Source organism: Terrapene carolina, unplaced genomic scaffold (assembly GCF_002925995.2).
Source record: "Terrapene carolina triunguis isolate 2854851 unplaced genomic scaffold, T_m_triunguis-2.0 Scaffold210, whole genome shotgun sequence".
Taxonomy (NCBI): Eukaryota; Metazoa; Chordata; order Testudines; family Emydidae; genus Terrapene; species Terrapene triunguis.
In genome coordinates, this window is record NW_020664561.1 from 34,913,776 (window position 1) to 34,932,784 (window position 19,009).

Below are 19,009 nucleotides of genomic sequence, written 5' to 3' on the forward strand. Positions count from 1 at the left end.
TAATTAAGGTTGTCTGTCAGTGCACCTTCCCTTGGCTCTTTGAACCAGTCCCAAGACTCGGCCACCCCATCACAATCCCCATTCCACCCAGTCTCTTCCTTTGCCATTTCCCCAGTCCCAGCTCCTAATTTTTCTGCATGCCTGTGAGCCTGATCCCTCCTCCACAGATGAGGCACGAACAGTGGGGAGTACAGAAAGCACAGGATACAGTCTCCCTGCTCTCAGTTCCGGTCCTTGGTACCACAGCAGTCCTAGGTTTCCTGCAGGAGCAATTGCAGGGAAGGTCTTTCTCAGCCCCTGGAGTCCTGTGCATGTTCAGTGCTGATGGAATCTTTGAAGTATTTACCTGCCGAACCCTAATAAGTCTCTACTGAGTGTGAACTGAGATATTCAGAAGCTCATAACTTGGCCAAATTTAGCAGATTTTCCCAGGGATGGCAAAAGATGACACATGCTTTCACCAGTGCAACCTCCCTTCCTCCTCAAGCTCCCCAGCCAAATTTCAAGAGCCTGCTGCAAAGCATGGAGGTCTAGAGTTTCTCAATTAAACAATTACAAGAATTGTTTTTAATATGGGCAAAAAACCCATTTCCCCCTAGCTTCATTCTGAGAAACAGCTGAACTGTTTCTGCTGAAATTTTTGAAAACAATTCAGTGTGAGGCAGACATCTAGCATGGAAAATTTCACCCCAAACACTAGTCAGGTGAAGTTAAAAGCAACTGAAAACAGGGTCTTATACTGACAGGTGTCCAGCAAACTTAAGTATGGGTGGCACTACCTGCACTATCTATGAGATACACTACAACATTTAACAGTAACGGTGCAGAACTTATGGGCCAAATTCTGAGATCCTTACTGAGTTTTTAGTTGGACAGTTCTCATGCAAAATTCCTGTTGACATCAATGAGAGTTTTAACTGAGAAAAACTGAGCAAGAGCTTTCAGGGTTTGGCTCATTAGTAACCTTATCAGGAGTTAAGGTGCTTTGGACCCATTACTGTAAATTATATATATTATCATAAAGATGGAAGTAATGGAATTTTGTGGCCTTTCTTGTGTGTGTGTGTGTGTGTTTGTTGTTTCTTGAGTGGGATTTGTTTAATAGTGGGGACAGCTTTAATGCTGTTCCTTGAGACATGCCCCTTGAAAAGAGTAATGAAGTTTTGCTTGTGAAAGTTTTTAAAAGGGCCATTTTTACAAAATATAAAATCAGGCTGATTGCGCACATTGCTGTTGACAGTGAATGCAAAGTGAGTGTAAATCACACCAATTGTCAAAGGTTGTTTGTAAAACACCAGCAGAACGGGGAGGGGGAGACTGGGACATCACAACATCATAGTAACTGAATATGTAAAACAAAACATTACTTCAAAAGAAAAGGCCAAGATTTCCAAATGTGACCAGTGATTTTGGGTGCCTCCGTTTTCAGTTGCTTATCTTGAGGTGCTTTTAAAAGCAGTGTTCAACTATGGGGAGGCCCCCTTACTGCTTTTAGTGGCTACCTCACTTCCGTCTCATTCAAAGTGCAAGGGGATGGGAGGGGGAAGATGTAAGGTTGGTGTGTGTGTTTTAAAATACTTATTTTCATTAAGCGCCCCCTACTTTTTTCCCCATAATTCAAGCACTGTTTAGGAGATCTGATTTTCAGGTGGTGGGTGCTCTATATTTTCTGAAAACAAGGCCCTATTAAGGTGTCTGGTGATGGACCTCAAAGTCACTAGTAACTATTGAAAACCTCGGCCAAAGCATACTGTTTCCAGGGGTCTAAGCAGGGCATTCTTTAATTCACCTTATTCAGCTTCTCAGTGCTCTTTACATTGCTTCCCTCTGCATTCAGGTAGAGGGTTAAGAATCCGAGACATCTTGAAAGAACAGGAGACTCTGACGTCCTTTCTGCTGAATGATGCTGGCCTCTCAGACTCAGTGGTTTTCCAGCTGATTAATTCTCAAGTGCGCCCTGAACAGGTGGGTTGATATTGGCTATGTCTACACTTACAGCAGCAGGTAGAGAACGTACACTGCAAACGCCCCCAGCGTCGGTATAAATAGCAGTGTAGATGATGAGGCACTGCTTAGGTGAGAAGAGTAAAGGCATGCCAGAACCTTAGGGTGTATACCCTACATGGCTCTCTATATGCCTAAGCAGTGTCTCCCCTGTCTATACTGCTGTTTTTAGCAGTGTAGTGTTCCGGAGCCTTTCACTGCCATGCATGTAGCTATACAACAGTGTAGACGCAGCCTGCCTTTCATTGTGGCATGTAGCTACATGTACCCTACCCAGTGTAGACAAGGCCTTTTGGTATAACAGCAGCCACCTGCTACTACAAGGCAGTTATCTGTGTGGAATGGAATCTTTGTACATTCAGGAATAAAAAGCAGCCCAGCTGGAGGTATCAGATGAGTGATAGCGCCTCTTCCCTCTTCATTAGTTTTTCCAGAATCCAGACTTATTTTGGCCTCTAAAAATACCTGGGGGATGGACTGAACCAGGGGCGGCTCTATGTATTTTGCCGCCCCAAGCATGGCAGTCAGGCGGCTTTCGGCGGTGCACCTGCGGGAGGTCCGCCGGTAACATGGATTTGGCGGCATGCCTGCGGGAGGTCCCACGGTCCCGCGCCTTCGGCATACCTGCCGCTGAATTGCTGCCAAAACCGTGGGACCAGCGGACCTCCCGCAGGCATGCCGCCGAAGGCAGCCTGACTGCTGCCCTCACGGCGACCGGCAGGCCGCCCCCCGCGGCTTGCCGCCCCAGGCACGCGATTGGAGCGCTGGTGCCTGGAGCCGCCCCTGGACTGAACCAAGGTACTATGGTTTGCTGCCTGCGTTACTCCAAAGCAGCTGAGTTTAATATCTGGTGACTACACTGCCTAGCAATGAATCTGTCCCTGTGATCAAAGACTTGGCTCAGGAACATCATGCAGCTGTGCCCCATTTTAACTCAACAATGTGGTGAACAGCAAGAGAGAACTCTGTGGGTAGAAACGTTTAACTTCACTGCCCTGATGTCAGCTGGGTCACACAGGCTTTATGGCACTGTCTCATGGAGAAAGGTGGGAGCAGTAAAAAGCAGGCCAGCTGTCCTGGATCCTTAATGAATAATAGATCTACTCAGAAAATTCACAGTGAAAATTGCAATTCAGATCATTCCTGAGGTAGCTACTCAGAAGATTGTATCTGACTAAGTCCAGGATGTCTTTAGCCTTCTATGTGCCGGTGGCTGGGGAGCTCTGAGAGGAATGCTGTGCTGATGAATGAACGTTGCTGAATCAGACCTCTGGGATTATTGCTGTCCATGCTGTGTGTGTGTGGGGGGGAGGGAATAATTCAGGCTGAATGACACAATTCTTCTTTTTCATTGTCACATAAAGCACAAATGCTGGAAATGTGTGGGCCTGCTTGTGGCCAGCAGGAGAGGGGATTAATGAACTTGCATTCACTTCTTCTCAGACTTTACAGGTTCTAGCTGGTGTGACTGGTTGCCTGATTACTCATCCACTACAGGTCTGTCTAGAGCTACGGGAAGCTCCCTCACCCAGTGAGCCCCCCAGGCCAGATCCATAGGTGGTGTAAAGTGACATATCTCAGCTGACTTCAATGCCACTTTGTCAATTTACACCAGCTGAGGAGTTGAAAAGCTAGGTCTCTAGAGCTAATGAAGTAAAAATACAGAAAAGGGCCCTGTTGGGGTTCACTTCACATTTCCTTTCATTCCTCATCCCCCTCCTAGGTCTGCTATACTAAGGAAATGACCCATTGTTTACTGGTTGTTAGTAGTGGGTTCCCAGCTGCCTTTCCTTATCTAGTATTGAAACCAGATTGGCTATATACAGGGCCAAAATATTTTCAACACAGCTGCAGAAAGCATGATCCTGACTTCCTGTAACGTGGATATCTGCCATGCTTTCTGTAATAGTGTTGTGAAAGGTTTGGCTCTTTCTACATCAGAAGCTGAACCATTTTCAACGCCAGCTGAGGAAGAGCCAAAGGAAACCTATTGTTGACCGTAAGCGCTGGTCAAGAATTTTCCAACCAAATCATTTTTAATTGGAAAATGCCAATTAGCAGAAACTAGGGTGACCAGATAGCAACTGTGTAAAAACAGGACAGGGGGTGTGGGGTAGTAGGTGCATCTATAAGAAAAAGTCCCTATAAAAACGGGACATCTGGTCACCCTAGAAGAAACCAAAATGTTTTGTAGAAAACATTCTGAATTTCAACAAGCTCTGTTGACAGCCATTGTAGCTTTCCATGGGTACAGTTTATTTCTAGGCTTTTGGCACTAATCACTGTAGCAGCAGCTCATCTTACAAAGGTTAATTTCACCCTGTGAGGTAGGGCGTGTATTAGCCACACTTCACCCATGGGGACCTGAGACACAGAGAGATTAAGGGCAGGTCTACGCTTAAAATGCTGCTTCTGCGCAGCTGCACCACTGTATCATGTAAGAGAAGAAGCTCCTATGCCGACGGGAGAGCTTCTTCCATCAGTGTAGTTAATTCACCTCTCTAAGAAGTGGTAGCTACATTGACAGGAGACGCTCTCCCATTGACGTAGCCCTGTCTACATGGGGTGTTAGGTTGGTATAACTATGTTGCTCAGAGGTGTGGATTTTTCACACCCCTGGGTGACTTAGTTATATGGATATAGGTCTGTAGTGTAGATCTGGCCTAAGGATGTAATTTTCAAGGGGCCTATGGGAGTGACTTTCAGTGGGAATTGCATGCCTCACTCCCATAGGCCCCTTTGAAAATCGCAGCCCATGTAACTTACCCCTGCTGGAGGAGGTGGTAGAGCCAGGACTAGAAAATAGATCTTCCAAGTCTTGCTCCAGAGGCTTAATCACAAGACCATATGTCCTCTCAAGGACCTTCTGCTATTCCAGATTTGGATCTTTTATGTATATACATAGTTAAACGCAATCTCTCCCTCTCTTCCCCCAACCTCAAAGCAACTTGTTAGCAAGAGTCTCACTCCTTGACAAACAGCTAGCTGCCGCTCTAGCTCCACCCCCCTACCATGCTGGGTGTGCAGGAAATGACACACTGAAATGAAAGCAAAAACTGATCAAAAAGCCCGCTAGTTGAAAAATAGTTTGTACTTCAGCTTGCATGTTCTGGCTAAACAATGACACACTGATAAAATTAGTAGAGGTTTCCTCTAAAGAGGTGCTTTTGGGTTGCAGCACAGATAAAGATAAGCAGCTTAGAAAAGCTTGGCTACAGCCCACATTGTAGAACAACTTAAAAGGGTGGAGACTGGGTGTTTTTCTAACCTCTTCTGTTCCTGGGCAGTCTCAGAGGGCAGCTACATTGTGTAAATAGAATAACCTCTTGCTGTTTTGCGATGAATCCCTATCAGTAACATCCACATCATGGTTTCCTCACTTGCTTTACAAACCCAAACAAAACATTCTGACTAGCCATCAGTGCAGCTCACTTTGAGCCTGGAACTTAGGTATTGCCAACCCCACGCCAGGCATCTGGAACACTTGTGAAACACTTTGAATACATCTACACTGCCTTGTAAACTTGGGGTCAGACTCAGGTTTGAGCCCGAACCCCCATCACCGTAAACACACAAATCTTTCTGACTCGAGTCGCCAACTACTCAGAACAGGATTGACTGGGATGGCGGGGAGTGAACCCAAGTCTCGCTGTGACTTGGGTCCAAGCCCTGTCATTTTGTAGTGTGGACATAGCTCAAGCCACAGACTCAAGTCAGTAGTAGTGCAGTATGGATGCGTTAGCTTGGTTGTGAGACCCAGGTCCAGCAATTGTACACCCAGGTTTACAATGCAGTGTGGACGCTTAAGCATGGACTTGGAAACACTGTCACCACAAGCACAGGTCCCACAAACCCGGGTTTACAATGCAGTGTAGATATAGCCCTTGTGTCCACATTCAAAAATGCTACCTATGCTTCCCAAGCTTTGAGCAAATCCCTTCACCACAGTGGGTTAATTCAGTCAAACTGGAACAATCCAACTCTTTGTAATGACACAAGCTGTATTTTTTAACGTATTCTCACCCATCCCTCTTTGGATTTTGCCTGAAAAACACAAACCAAATTTAAAAGTCCAGTCAGTACTGACATGTCCTCTGTTGCTTTCTATCCTCTCCTTTGCTATCAGAGTTGTGCTAATAATATAGCCATGACCCCTTAGAATATCTGGCTCGCCATAGTGTTCATGAGTTTAGACATCAGTATAAAGTAACTTTGCTTTCCCAGTGATGCCTGCAACAGCAGATCACCCCTAGGGGACATCACATGGCACAGTCACAGGCCACACTCCATTGATCTGTCATATTTAACTTTTGATGATTGATCATCTAATGACTAGATTATCACTGCTGCAGATTAGCCTGAAGCAGTGCCACTGCAGAGTGTGCTTATCCCAGCACAGTTCCCTTAGAGGGCGAGAGCCTATCCTTCCCAGAGTGCGACGGGCAGGGCCAGTTCTAGGGTCCCATTTGGGACAGTAGGAGAGGAATTGGGTATTTGGTGGCCTCTGGATAGTCCTATTTAAAAAACAAACAACCTTCCAGGTGTCTAGGGACTAGTTAGGCCCCAGGGGAAAATCTTGGATTTTAAGAGTTAAAAAAAGTAAAATTTGGCTACTGTGTCAGGATTTTGCTGTGATTTATAATTTATATCATGGATGAGGACTGTACATACTGCACATATTTTGGCCTTTCTGACAATAATTTGGGGGCCCTTGAAGGTCGGGGTGAGGGGGAATGTCTCCTTAGATCCTGTGCAATGCTAGGCCTGGCTATGGGTATTGCATTGTCTAATAACTTGGATTGCGCACACACTCAAAATATAAGCAGTCATTCAAAGTATCAGAAAACTGATTGATTTTTTTTTATTTTAATTTCTGTGTGTGCTATATTTCATATGTGAATGTTGCTTTAATTGTCATATGGTGCATTCTCTACAGCCTTGTCTACACACACAAGTTGTGCTGCTTTAATATACTGGCATAGTTAAAGTAGCACAACCCTCCTTGTATGCACACAATAAGCTATATCTGCCTAAGGAACCTTTATACCAGTATAACTGCAGCCACACTAGGACTTGTACCTGGGGCCGACAAGAGGGGAGGGAAGCCGGTACAAATTACCGGGGCCCGGCGGTCTGGAAGGGGGCCCAGGGCCCGGCTTCCCCCGCCCCTCATTGGCCCTGTTTAGCCGGTCCGCCCTTGCTGGGGGGCCCGAAAAAATTCCAGGCCTGGCTTCGACGGCTTGCTCCCCTCTCGTCGGCCCTGTTTAGCCGGTCCGCCCTTGCTGGGGAGCCCAAAAAATTTTTTTCACCGGGGCCCGAACCCGCTCTCGACGGCCCTGCTTGTACCACTATAACTATTTTGGTAAAAAGTCACACCCCTAACTGAAATAATTACAGTGGTACAAAATCTGTGTGTAGACTAGACCTTTGTTGTCATTGGAGGTTTGAGAATCAGAGTAGGGTTGGCCCTTTGCTCTCTGGTCAGCTGGGGTTAGGAGCATGCCTAACCCATACCAAAGGTAGAGCCACATGGCATGTTTGGCAGGTTCTGGGGCAACACTGACATTCGCATGGGAGCCACATTCATTCCTCCTTAGCCAGCAGGATGGCTAGGTATGACATAGGCCCTTCCTGAGGTGGTGGGGAGGAAAAATACTTCTGTCTCTGAAAACAACTTGGATTCCCCAGTGAGGGGAGAAAAGCCTTGCCTAAAGTGGAGGTGATTACACATGACATCAATTGGTGGTCACTCGAGGGCTGTGGCTTCAGATGGCTGTGTCACCCTACACATAGGTGCCAACTTTCTCCGGCGCCAGTGGGTGCCCCTGGCCCTGCCCCGACTCCACCCCTGCCCCGCCCCTGGCCCCGCCCCCATTCCAACCCCAGCCCCAAAGTCCCCGCCCTAACTCCACTCCCTCCCTGCCCCTATTGGATCCCTTCCCCAAATCCCCGCCCTGGCCCTGCCTCTTCCCCCTCCCCTCCTCCCTCCTTGCCCCGTGAATCAGCTGTTTCGTGGTGCAAGCGCTGGGAGGGAGGTGGGAGAAGCAGGACGTGGGCGGAGGAGGTGGAGGTGAGCTGGAGCAGGGGGGCGAGGCGGGGCCACGGGGAGCTGCCAGTGGGTGCTCAGCACCCACCAATTTTTTTCCATGGGTGCTCCAGCCCCGGAGCACCCACGGAGTCGGCGCCTATGACCCTACGGTCCATGAAGGCATTGGTAGGGTCTAATTGTAACCACCAAGGTATTAGTATTGTCTCTAGTTGTTACTGAAAAGCCTGAAGGTTCCACAATGATAAAAGTGAATTGTTGTTTTTGGCTGCAGTTTGCCTATGGAGTCCCTGACTTGACTCTGAAGGACATTGCCTGTAGCCAGACCCTACTCAACCGCTTCATTATCTTCAGCAGCCAAAGGGGTATGCATGCTGTGTACAATGCAATGTGTGCCCTTTCCCAGGAGAACCTGCAGCAAATAGAAGACTCCTTGTACGCAAATGTTGATTTCTTTAAGCTTTTCCAGCTGGTGAGTACTATCACAAATCTGCCTGGTGTGCGTTGTTTCTGGTATTCTGACTTCAAGGATTTTCTTTGCATTATAGAACCCATGTTCTAAGCAGTCATTTACATTTTTGCTAGGGCAGATCATTAGGTTACTGGTTATAAGAGAGGCTAAGATTTAGTCACAGGTAATTTAGGTCACGGGCAATAAATAAAAATTCACAGCCTGTGACCTGTCCATGACTTTTACCAAAAATACTCCTGACTAAAGCTCTACTTCTGGGGCCCCGCTGCTCCAGAGGGCCCCTGCTCCAGTGCTGGGGGTTGACTGCCCCTGGCCACTGCTCCTTGGGGACCGCTCTCCGGAAAGCCTCCGGGCACCCCTGGGGCCGCTGCTCTAGCTGCCCTGGGACCACTGCTGTTCGGGCGGTCCCCAGGGCGCCCCCAGGACTGCTGCTGAGGCGCTCTCTGGAGCCAGCCACACCGGCCGCTTCTCGGATGGTCCCCGGAGCCAGCTACCTGTGGCTGCTCAAGCAGCGGCCGTTGCAGCTGGCCCCACCCCTGGGAGGAACCACTGCTCAGGACCACAGCGGTCCTGGGCTGCCCCCAGGACCGCTGCTGGCACAGCCCTGGGGCCAGCTGCACTGGCCGCTGATGGCACAGTCCCCAGAACCACCTGCCCGAGGAGCGTCCAATGCTGCTGGCCCTGGTGACCACCCGAGTGTCTGGTCCCAGGGTTGCTACAGCAGCAGCCGGTGCAGCTGGCTTTGGGGCGGCCCCCGAGACTGCTGCTGGGCACTCCTGGGAGCCACCCCCAGGACCACTGCTTGGGCAGTCCCCGGAGCCTCCCAAACAGCGGCCGGTGCAGCTAGTCCTGAGGACTGCCTGAGCAGCTGACCCCGGGTTGCTCCAGCAGCGGCCAGTGCGGCTGGCTGTGGGGCCCCATGGCCAGTTGCTTGGGCGGCCCTGGAGTCAGCCACACCAGCCACTGCAGAAGTCACGGAGGTCGCGGAAAGTCACGGAATCTGTTATAGGAGACGTATGATTATTTACCTACAGGATTACTAGCCTAGTGGATAGGAGGAAAATAGGTGACATGATAGCTCTTGATTTTTAGTAAAGATTTTGACATAGCTCCACATGACATTCTCATAAGCAACTCGGGAAATGTAATCTAGATGAAAGTGCTATAAGGTGGGTACACAACTGGTTGAAAGACTGTATTCACAGAGTAGTTATCAATGGTTTGCTTTCAAACTGGGAGGGCATATCTAGTGAGGTCCTGCAGGGGTCAGTCCTGGGTCCAGTGACTTGAATAATGGAGTGGAGAATATGTTTATAAAATTGGTGGCTGACACTAAACTGGGTGGGGTGCTAGCACTTTGGAGGACAGGATTAGAATACAAAATGATCGTGACAAATTGGAGAATTGGTCTGAAATCAACAAGGTGAGGCCTCACTAGTGCTGAGTAGATTGGGACAATTACCTCCTGTGTCTTACATATAACAGTCCTGTTAATACATCCTAGAATTATATTAGCCTTTTTTGCACCTGCATCCCATTGTTTCATATTCAATTTGTGATCCACTATAACCCACAGATCCTTTTCACAGTACTGTTCTCTAGCCAGTTAGTCCTCGTTTAATAGGTGTGCACTGAGTTAATGTGTATAAAGAACCACTTCAGTTATTGTTACCTTACTGAGTCTATAGTCATGGAAATGTCTTACTGCTGCCTTATTGGCCTCAAGCCTGTGGTTCTGCTGGTTCTGTGGCTAAACAGGAGACTTTACCCTCCTAGCACCCGTCACAAACAACTAACCTTGCAGTTTCTTTTAAAACAAAGAGCAGAAAAGCCAAGGTGGGCCTATGCTGTGATGTTACTGCCAGACAAACTCCATTTTCTCCTATGGGTGTATATCAAGAGGGTTCACACTCTGGCAGGTTGCTTTGGAGAGACATACTGCAGCTAGGGTATATCTCAGTGAGAAGATACAGATGTTATAAAGAAACTACTGATTAATATGTTTTGCCATAGCAGTGCTGCTCCTAAAATGATCACTAATTTAGTATGGGCCAAATCCTGCCTTGAGTTGCACAGAGCAGGTGAGCAGAGGATTCTGGGAGCCTTTCCTCCTCTCCCAGCCTATCCATCTTAGCTCGAGTACTAGGATATGGGACCCCAGGATCACTCCCACAGTGTATCTAGCTCAGGTGTGCAGTGCTAAGAAGTTCAGAGAGGGGCATCCAATGCCAAACCTTTTAAGGTTCAGCTACTACATAAATATGGCTGTGCTGCCATATCAAATGGAAGGAGTTGATGAGCCTTGAGGAAGCAATTGCCAAAAATAGACACATGTAGGAGAGAGAGATGGGCCTGAGCCCTAAAGTTTGGATATGGGTCAGAATCCAGACTTGTCCAAAGGCTGGGGTGGTAGGCCAGATCCCAGCGCTGTGCCCGATGAATGAGATAAGATCTGTCTGCAAAGCTGGGTTGTGGATCTGAAGTTCAGGGGTGTTTGGAATCTGGCTGTTGGTGTTTTGCTTTGTACCCACCTGCAGAGAGAGGTGAATGGATTTTCTTTCTACAATACCTAGCACAATGGGTTGAGGTCTCCCTGATTGCCTGCAATATAAACATTAAATAATGTTTGTCTAATATATCTGAGTTTTCTCAAGTGTAAAAGTCCCTCTTCAAGTCAAAGTCCATCTCAAGATTGTTTAGCCCCACAGAGTGGATTCTGTATAATAAACACTCTTTGCCACAGGTACTTTTGAAATGTGCTTCTTCCCTGCCATGGAATTAATTCCACTTACACGTTTGTTGTTTAAATCTGTGAACACTAAAATTCAGGGGTGTATATGTATAAACATACACATGCATGTGTCTACACAACCCTGTGGCTTGTTGGTGGGAATCAAAGCAAATCCCAGTTCTGATAGTAAAATGAATACAGAGTAATAAGATCCCTTCCTTTGCTATCTGGGCTTGTTTCACTGCAGTGAGGAAAGTGAGCCTCTTTCCAGAGCACTGCTGTTATTGCAGCTGGTTGGGTAGTTGTCTTGTTTACTCCTTTTCAGATGCTCGAGTTATATGAAACATAAACACCAAGATAAAGTTATTTAATATCTTAACACAGCTCAGGGGGAATTACAATTTTACTCAATGCTGAATCAGTTGCCCACTGAAACACAAAAATCCACGTTGAACAAGTGTTTCTTCACCTGCTCCATGTGTAATCAGTCTTGGCTCAATGCGGTATCAGGTGGATTAACATGGAACCACTTGGATTAAGAATATCTGTGAGTTTGACACTGGCTCTGTTTGTCTTCACTGCTTTAGGCCACTCTGTATTATATGGCCCTGTGGTTACACTTGTACAACATAACCCACCACGTATCTAAGTTTGTACTCCTAGAACTTCTCATGTAAGTGAGCCCTACTCACTGGACCTGATTGTCCACTGCCAGGCACTTTTTCTAGTCATTTCCTCCTATGTGAATGGAGAATTCTCACTTGTACCCATTTTCACACTCACTTTGCACGGAAGTAAATGACTGCACGGATTACAAGGCAGTGCAGAGTCAGCCAGCCCATTGGGAGTAAGGTTTCCAGAATTGGGCCCTGTATTGGCTCAAAGAATCCCTTCCATTCTGAAGGGCTCCATTTTCTAATGACGTCACTTTCTCTCCCAGTGAAACTGAAAATGTTTGGGCAGATTTCCATCCCACTCTGTGCTGCAGCTCCTAGTACATTGGGGTGCAGTAAGCTGCTATAGAACTGTGCTGTATGATATTTGGGGTGGGAGAAGCTCACTGCCTGCACATGCCCCGCTCCCCGCCAATCCTGTCTCACCCCCATGCTGTGGTAATGTAGGAGGATGTTGGTGGGGCAGGATTTGCCTCCTAGTGAATCATTCAGTCATTCCAGAGCACATCTATTTAGAAGGCTTTCTGAGATCTATGAATCATATCAGATACATCATGCTGGAAATATTTAAAAATCGTAATTAGCGTACACACGCATTGCTCTGTGTACTATGGAGGAGGAGGTGACAATTTCTCTCCCTTTCTCCTCTGGCTAATGAAAGCTGTTTCCATGTAGGGTTCTTATCATGGGCTCTTTTCTGTTTGCTTAGGAGGAACTTTGCTAGCTTTTTGTTGTTTTCACTGGTTGCTGTTCAGTGTTGCAAAATCTTTCAAAGAAGAAAAAACTGCTCTCTGGCGTTTCACAGTTGTATCCATTTTTAGGCTCTTGGAGGCATCAGGGGAAAGTGAAAACATAACTTGAGGCAGTTTTTGTAGCAAGCTCCTCCATTCATTGTAACTGACATGTTAAGGTACAAGCATGTGCTTTCCATGAAACTGCTAGTTTTGTGATTCCCTGTTAGTTATCTGCAGAGTGCAGCTTCTTCTGCTTTCTTAACTACTGCCATCTGAAAGGAAGAGCAGAGGGTTGGAAAGCAGTATGACATGCAGTTCCAAAGGAACTTTTTTAAGAAGACAGCCTGATTATAAAGTTTAATAGTTAATTTAAAAGACCAGCTTTATATTTTGTTGTAATCCTAAAGAAAACAGCAGCCTGAGGAAGGAGAGCGAATTAGATACACCAGTGCAGGAGGGCGGCTTTGTGCCACACCACTGGCATTATCTGGCCTAAAAGCCATTTTCACTGCTCCAGGAGGATAACCCCAATGCAAAGCGCCTGACGGGGGCTTCTAAGCCATTCACTATACTTGCTACTGGTGAAGCAGAGGGAAGGGATGTAGCCGGGACTATCATGCACCACATATATCTCCAGCTGTTTTCAGTGCCCCATGGCCATTTCATCCCATTGAGAGTTAGAGCAGTTAGTTACTTTACTCGGACTCCCCCCTCCACACACTTGTAAATAAATTGTAGCCCTCCAGGATTTTACAGTCAATAGCTGGGACAGAACTCTGAACCTTCTGCTCAAAAAAGAGACTCCTACCACTTGAGCTAAAGGAGAATCTACAGCCCTTTAGACAGAGCTTTCCGTTCCTTGTCGTGTAACTGGGTAGTAGACACCATTGTTCAGTAGACACTGGACTCATTTCATCTCTATTTTTAATTTAATCACAGCTTCCCACTGTTCTAGACAGTAAGTCGCAAGGTGTTGACCTGAGATCCTGGGGGAGAGTGCTGTCTAATGTGTCTCAAGCAGTGCGAGAGGTAAGCAATCTGATAATGAACTGAATCACCTGGTTCTGGCAGTGCATAGCTCTCCTCTGCCCTTGTTTGGTCCATCAGTTTGTCTCACAAACATCTGACTTATCTGAAAGAATCCAGACTACATCAGTGGAATGGTCAAGGAGTGACGATCTGTGGAAAATACATCCTTAGTCTCTTTCCCCACCATAAATATGGGTATAAACTTCATTGTCTATGAACCATGACAGCCTTTTTCCGTAGGGCAGAAGAGCACAAGCACCGAAACTGTCTTGTTGACAGTGTGGGGTAAAAGAGGAGAAGGCACCTTCAGGGCCCACTGCTCACCACCAGGAGGGCTGGGCACAATCAAGTCCTACCCATTCTGGTTTTCTCATGGAGGGTTGCTGTTAATAAAGAAGTCTTGTTTTGCTACAGCTAGCCAGAAGGCCAAGCATTCAGGACCTTTTGTTGGTTCTGCAACCGTTTGTACAAGGTGGAGGGCCAGAATCCTTCAGCCACCTGATGAGCACCTTGTCTAATCTTCTCTGTGGCTATCCAGAGGGAAGTGGTTCCAGAATATTCTCCTTCAACTGGTATGAAGATAATAACTACAAAGCCTTCCTAGGAGTTGACTCCACCAAGAAGGAATCCATTTATTTTTACGACAATACAACCAGTAAGTCTATTTCTGCTGTACCTTAACAGCTGTATCCAGGGGCGGCTCCAGGCACCAGCACAGCAAGCGCGTGCCTGGGGCGGAAAGCGGGGGGCGGCCTGCCAGTCGCTGTGAGGGCGGCAGTCAGGCGGCCTTCAGCAGCATGCCTACAGGAGGTCCGCCGGTGCCGTGGTTTCGGCAGCAATTCGGCGGCGGGTACGCCGAAGTCGCAGGACCGGCAGATCACCCGCAGAAACGCCGCCGAATCCGCGTGACCGCGGTCCGCCCACAGGCATGCCGCCGAAGGCTGCCTGACTGCCATGCTTGGGGCGGCAAAAAACATAGAGCCGCCCCTGGCTGTATCATAACTGGTGCTGGGTATCTTTTTGTCCAATAGAACATGGAACACTTAGTGATATTGTTATTGGGTCAGTTATACCCCAGGGTCTGAGCTTTGCTGCTATAGGATCCTTTCTGTATTTTACCCTAAACCCTGCTGCCATTTAACTCCCCTTTTTCTCTATGAATGTATATCCACCAAGGATTATAGATCTATCTACACATGCCTAGTACTCTGCTTCCTTGGTCAGGGAACAGATAAAAGAAATGCTATCCAGCTAAATGACTGTGCTAAATGCAAGAATAAGATGGAAATTGTTTACACAGAGAGTTTAATACCGAGTTATATCTTAGGATCCAGTTGCAAACTTTTCCAGAGTTCAGGGTGTTCAGTCCCAGGGCTTTTAGTTTGGATTCACCTCCTGTTAGTACCATGTGTGGATTAAACTACCATGGGCAGGCATAGAAATAACTATGTACAATTCAATACAAAGGAGCTAGATCATTGGAGGAAAAACTATAAATGTTAGAAAAGAGAGAGGGGATCCAGGTGGGTTCTCTAGTTTCCTGCCATCTGAAATGTCCTATGAATGAAAACTAGCAAATATTGAAATTCAATGTGTCTCAGCTTCCAAACTGCTTTGTGTCTTTGTTTTGCAGCCCTAAAATCTACTCAGCAAACTTTCCGGTGGCACCTTAAAGACTAACAGATTTATCTGAAGAAGTGAGGTTTTTTTACCCATGAAAGTTTATGCCCAAATAAATCTGTAGGTGCCACTGGACTCCTTGTTGTTTTTGTGGATACAGACTAACGCGGCTACCCCCTGATCTTGCCAGCAAACTTTGCCACTTGTTTCCCCTGGGTAAAGATGTATTTGAGATCCCACATTGTTTTGTTGCTTTTCAGCTACAGTGTGTCTATTTAGGGACAGCACAAAGTAGCCTGTTCAGACCCCAGAGTCAAAGCGGTTTGCATTTGTAATATGGGTAGACTGAAGCCTGCAGGATGTTATAAACAATAGAGCGTGGGTATGGTTACATAACATCTGTTCTAATTTCTTCCTGCAGCACCCTTTTGTAATGCATTGATCCAGAGCATGGAATCAAACCCTTTAACCAAAATAGCCTGGAGTGCTGTGAAGCCCCTGCTGATGGGAAAAATCCTCTTTGCTCCTGATTCGCCTGCTGTAAAGCAAATACTGAAGAATGTAAGAGATTCTGATATATACACAACTAGTATTTTTAACCAGCTATCCCCCCAGAGAATAACCCAACCATTTTGCCCTCGTGACCTTTTCTTCACAGAGTTCTTTTTGCTTTGATGTCTAGAATGCATCATAGGAAGGAAGAAATTGTGGCATTCGCTGAGACCTGAAATTCAGAGATTTCAAACCAATGACATCAAGGTTAAGATAATACTTAAGGGTAATTGGAAGAGAGGGGCTGAGTCTCCTCTCACAGTAGCGGAATTAGGCGTTAGTGGGATTATATTAGTACAGGGGTTCTCAAACTGGGGGGCGGGACCTTTCAGGAGGTAGCGAGGTTATTACATGGGGGGTCGCGAGCTGTCAGTCTCTACCTCAAACCCCGCTTTGCCTCCAGCATTTATAGTAGTGTTAAATATATTAAAAAGTGGTTTTAATTTATAAGGGGGAGTTTTACTCAGAGGCTTGCTGTGTGAAAGGGGTCACCAGTACAAAAGTTTGAGAAATACTGTATTCGTGTATACCAGATCAGAATTTGGCCCACTACCTCTTTGCAAGCCTGAAACTATTCTGTCTCGATGGCAAAGGAAAACCAGTTGTAAATGAGTCAGGATAATGGAAATTACCCATAGTTCTGTGAAGATTCTTTGGCCTGAGAAGTCTTTTTCAGTGATGATGAACAAAGTTTCAACTTTCTTCTCAGAAAAAGAGATGTATTGGACCCATTTTTTAACACTGATTAGGAACGGCAGAGAAGAGAGCAGAACATTATATGGGGTGTGGGGAAGGGGGCAGGCTGGCTGCTCCAGTGGCAAATGGAAAGGAAGGATGGTCTTGTGGTTCAGACACTGGACTGGGATTCAAGGGATTGGTATTTCAATCTCAGCTCTACTGCAGGCTGTGGCAAACTTCTCTGTGATTCCATTGGTAAAACTGGGTAGTAATATCGGCTCTCTATGAGCTGAGGGGTGAAAACATCATCTACTTTCTGTCCTCCACAGGGTGTTAGGAATAAATAAATGTTTGTGAAGTGTGCAGTCACTATTGCGATTGGGGGAGGAGGGTTATATAAATAGATTTATCCATCTATCTAGTCACGCTTGCTTCTGTTAAACACACAGAAGAAAAGTGCTGTGGGAGTCTTGGATGAGCCTAATAGAATTCAAGGAATGCCCTTTGTGAGGCGCACTCTTTCTGTCACACTCCATTGCCACAATGTCTCTTCTATCATGTTTATTGAATTATTGTAATTAAATTAAATGACATTAGTAAGCCACATATTGCTACAAATCATCGGGGGTCAGCATCACTGCATGTATCTGGTCTGTATGTGTTTAGGTTCTCTCTCTAACATATTGATATTCCTTTCTGGTTGTTAATGCCTCAGGCAAACTCCACATTTGAAGAACTTGAGCGCCTCAGACTGTTGACCAAAGCCTGGGAAGAAGTGGGACCTCAGCTGTGGCACTTCTTTCAAAGCAGCCTGCAAATGAATATGGTCCGAGTATGTTGTGCCCTGGCTGGGGAACTGTGATTAGAGCAGCCCTTCAGCTTCCTTTCATAGGGGATAGGAGAGTTAACTTGGAAAGTTTGGATGAAGCACAACCTTTGCATGAAGCAATGTTATGATTCCTAAGAACCTATGGGTCTGTGGTCACTCGGTTTGTTTTGCAGACTTGTCTGATTTGCATTATGAAGACACTGGCCCTGATCCCCAGGTCTAGCTAAGCTCTGCTTGGTGCAGGAAATGAAAAGGAAAGATGGTATTATGCCTCTTTTACACCCACCTGATCCTTGGGTCAGCCAGAGTTGGTTTGATCCCTTGCACAACTTAGAGAAGTCTCAGGGCTGCTCTAAGTTGCCCCCAGCTGCTCCTGGCCCCAAGGTCCATTCTGGCAGCTGGGGATAGCAGCTCTGTAGCCATGTCCTCTCCCTTCTGGCAAAGTCCCCTATATAGGGGCCTGCAAGGAAGGATTCTGCAAAAGTTACTATTTACATTGGCAAAAGGATCAATATGCTGGGTCCCCTAAAGTCCAGAGCAAACTGTTAAGTAACTCATGTAGCTTAAATATGAAGAGAAATTCATATTGAGAAATGCTGTGTTTGTTTGAGAGCTGTTTTCTCTGCATGTGGATCAGGTGTTTTTAGACTTATTCCAAGGATCAAACAAGGATCTGTTGCTTGTAACTCTCCCCTTTAGATGCCCCTTTACAGACATAACTCCATGGCCTACCCTTTCCCACTAATTGGGGACTCAGTAGGATGGCATGAAACCTTTCTAGCTAGAGCGGGCTTGTTCTAAAGCACATAAAGAGCAATGTAGTAAATCAGAACTGATGTGCTTCCCAGAACACTCTGAAGAACCCCACGGTGAGAGACTTCTTGAATGGACAGCTGGGTGCTGAAGGTTTAACTGCTGAAGATGTGATCAACTTTCTCCATAATGGATGTCCAGAGAACCGCGAAGAGGGTGTGGCAGACTTTGATTGGCGGAATATCTTCAATGTCACAGACCAAGCTTTGCGTTTATTTAATCAGTATTTGGAGGTAAGGTTGGCACTTTTACTATGGTGATGGGCACCAATGGAAATCCTTATAGAGAAAATACATCAAAGCATCACCATCAGTGCTTAGATGCTATGGTGATGGGTGCTAAGACAGAGATTTAAATCACATGGTATTTCAGTTATTTCACCTTACTTGTTTTAAAATAATAAAGGGACAGAAGAATAAATGCCTTACTCTGATAGGGAAACTTTCATCTGATGATCCCCACATGCTTTATTAAAAATATTAGTTGAGTCTGGAAACATCCACAGGAGACAGAAAAATGTCATCATAGCCATTTTACAGAAGCGGCAAGTGACACACACAGAGTGGGAATTTCAGAAGGCCTACCATTGGCTTCAGAGGGAGCAGGGTTCTGAATGCTTTGGAAAATCCCACCCTGAGTTTAACCACCAGATCCAAGGCTCACTGAAAGTCAATGTTTCCACTGACTTTAATGGGCATTGGATCAAGCCTCATGTGAATTGCCCAAGGTCAGATGGTGTGTCGGTAAAAGAGCTTAGAATGGAACCCAGGAAAAAAACTACTGGACTCCCTTCCCTAGAAACTACTGTTTATGTAGATCAAGGGTCA

At 46.3% G+C, this 19,009-nt stretch overlaps 1 protein-coding gene across 1 annotated transcript in view; it reads left to right on the plus strand.

The window, feature by feature from the left end:
• Positions 1 to 19,009, plus strand: part of LOC113407202 (retinal-specific phospholipid-transporting ATPase ABCA4-like) — a 113,130-nt gene that overhangs the window by 15,002 nt on the left and 79,119 nt on the right. The window contains exons 5-11 of the mRNA XM_026655362.1: positions 1,838 to 1,965; positions 8,325 to 8,522; positions 13,601 to 13,690; positions 14,105 to 14,345; positions 15,732 to 15,871; positions 17,256 to 17,372; positions 18,218 to 18,415. Of these exons, the coding sequence (XP_026511147.1) occupies positions 1,838 to 1,965; positions 8,325 to 8,522; positions 13,601 to 13,690; positions 14,105 to 14,345; positions 15,732 to 15,871; positions 17,256 to 17,372; positions 18,218 to 18,415 (1,112 nt within the window). The remainder of the gene's footprint in view (positions 1 to 1,837; positions 1,966 to 8,324; positions 8,523 to 13,600; positions 13,691 to 14,104; positions 14,346 to 15,731; positions 15,872 to 17,255; positions 17,373 to 18,217; positions 18,416 to 19,009) is intronic.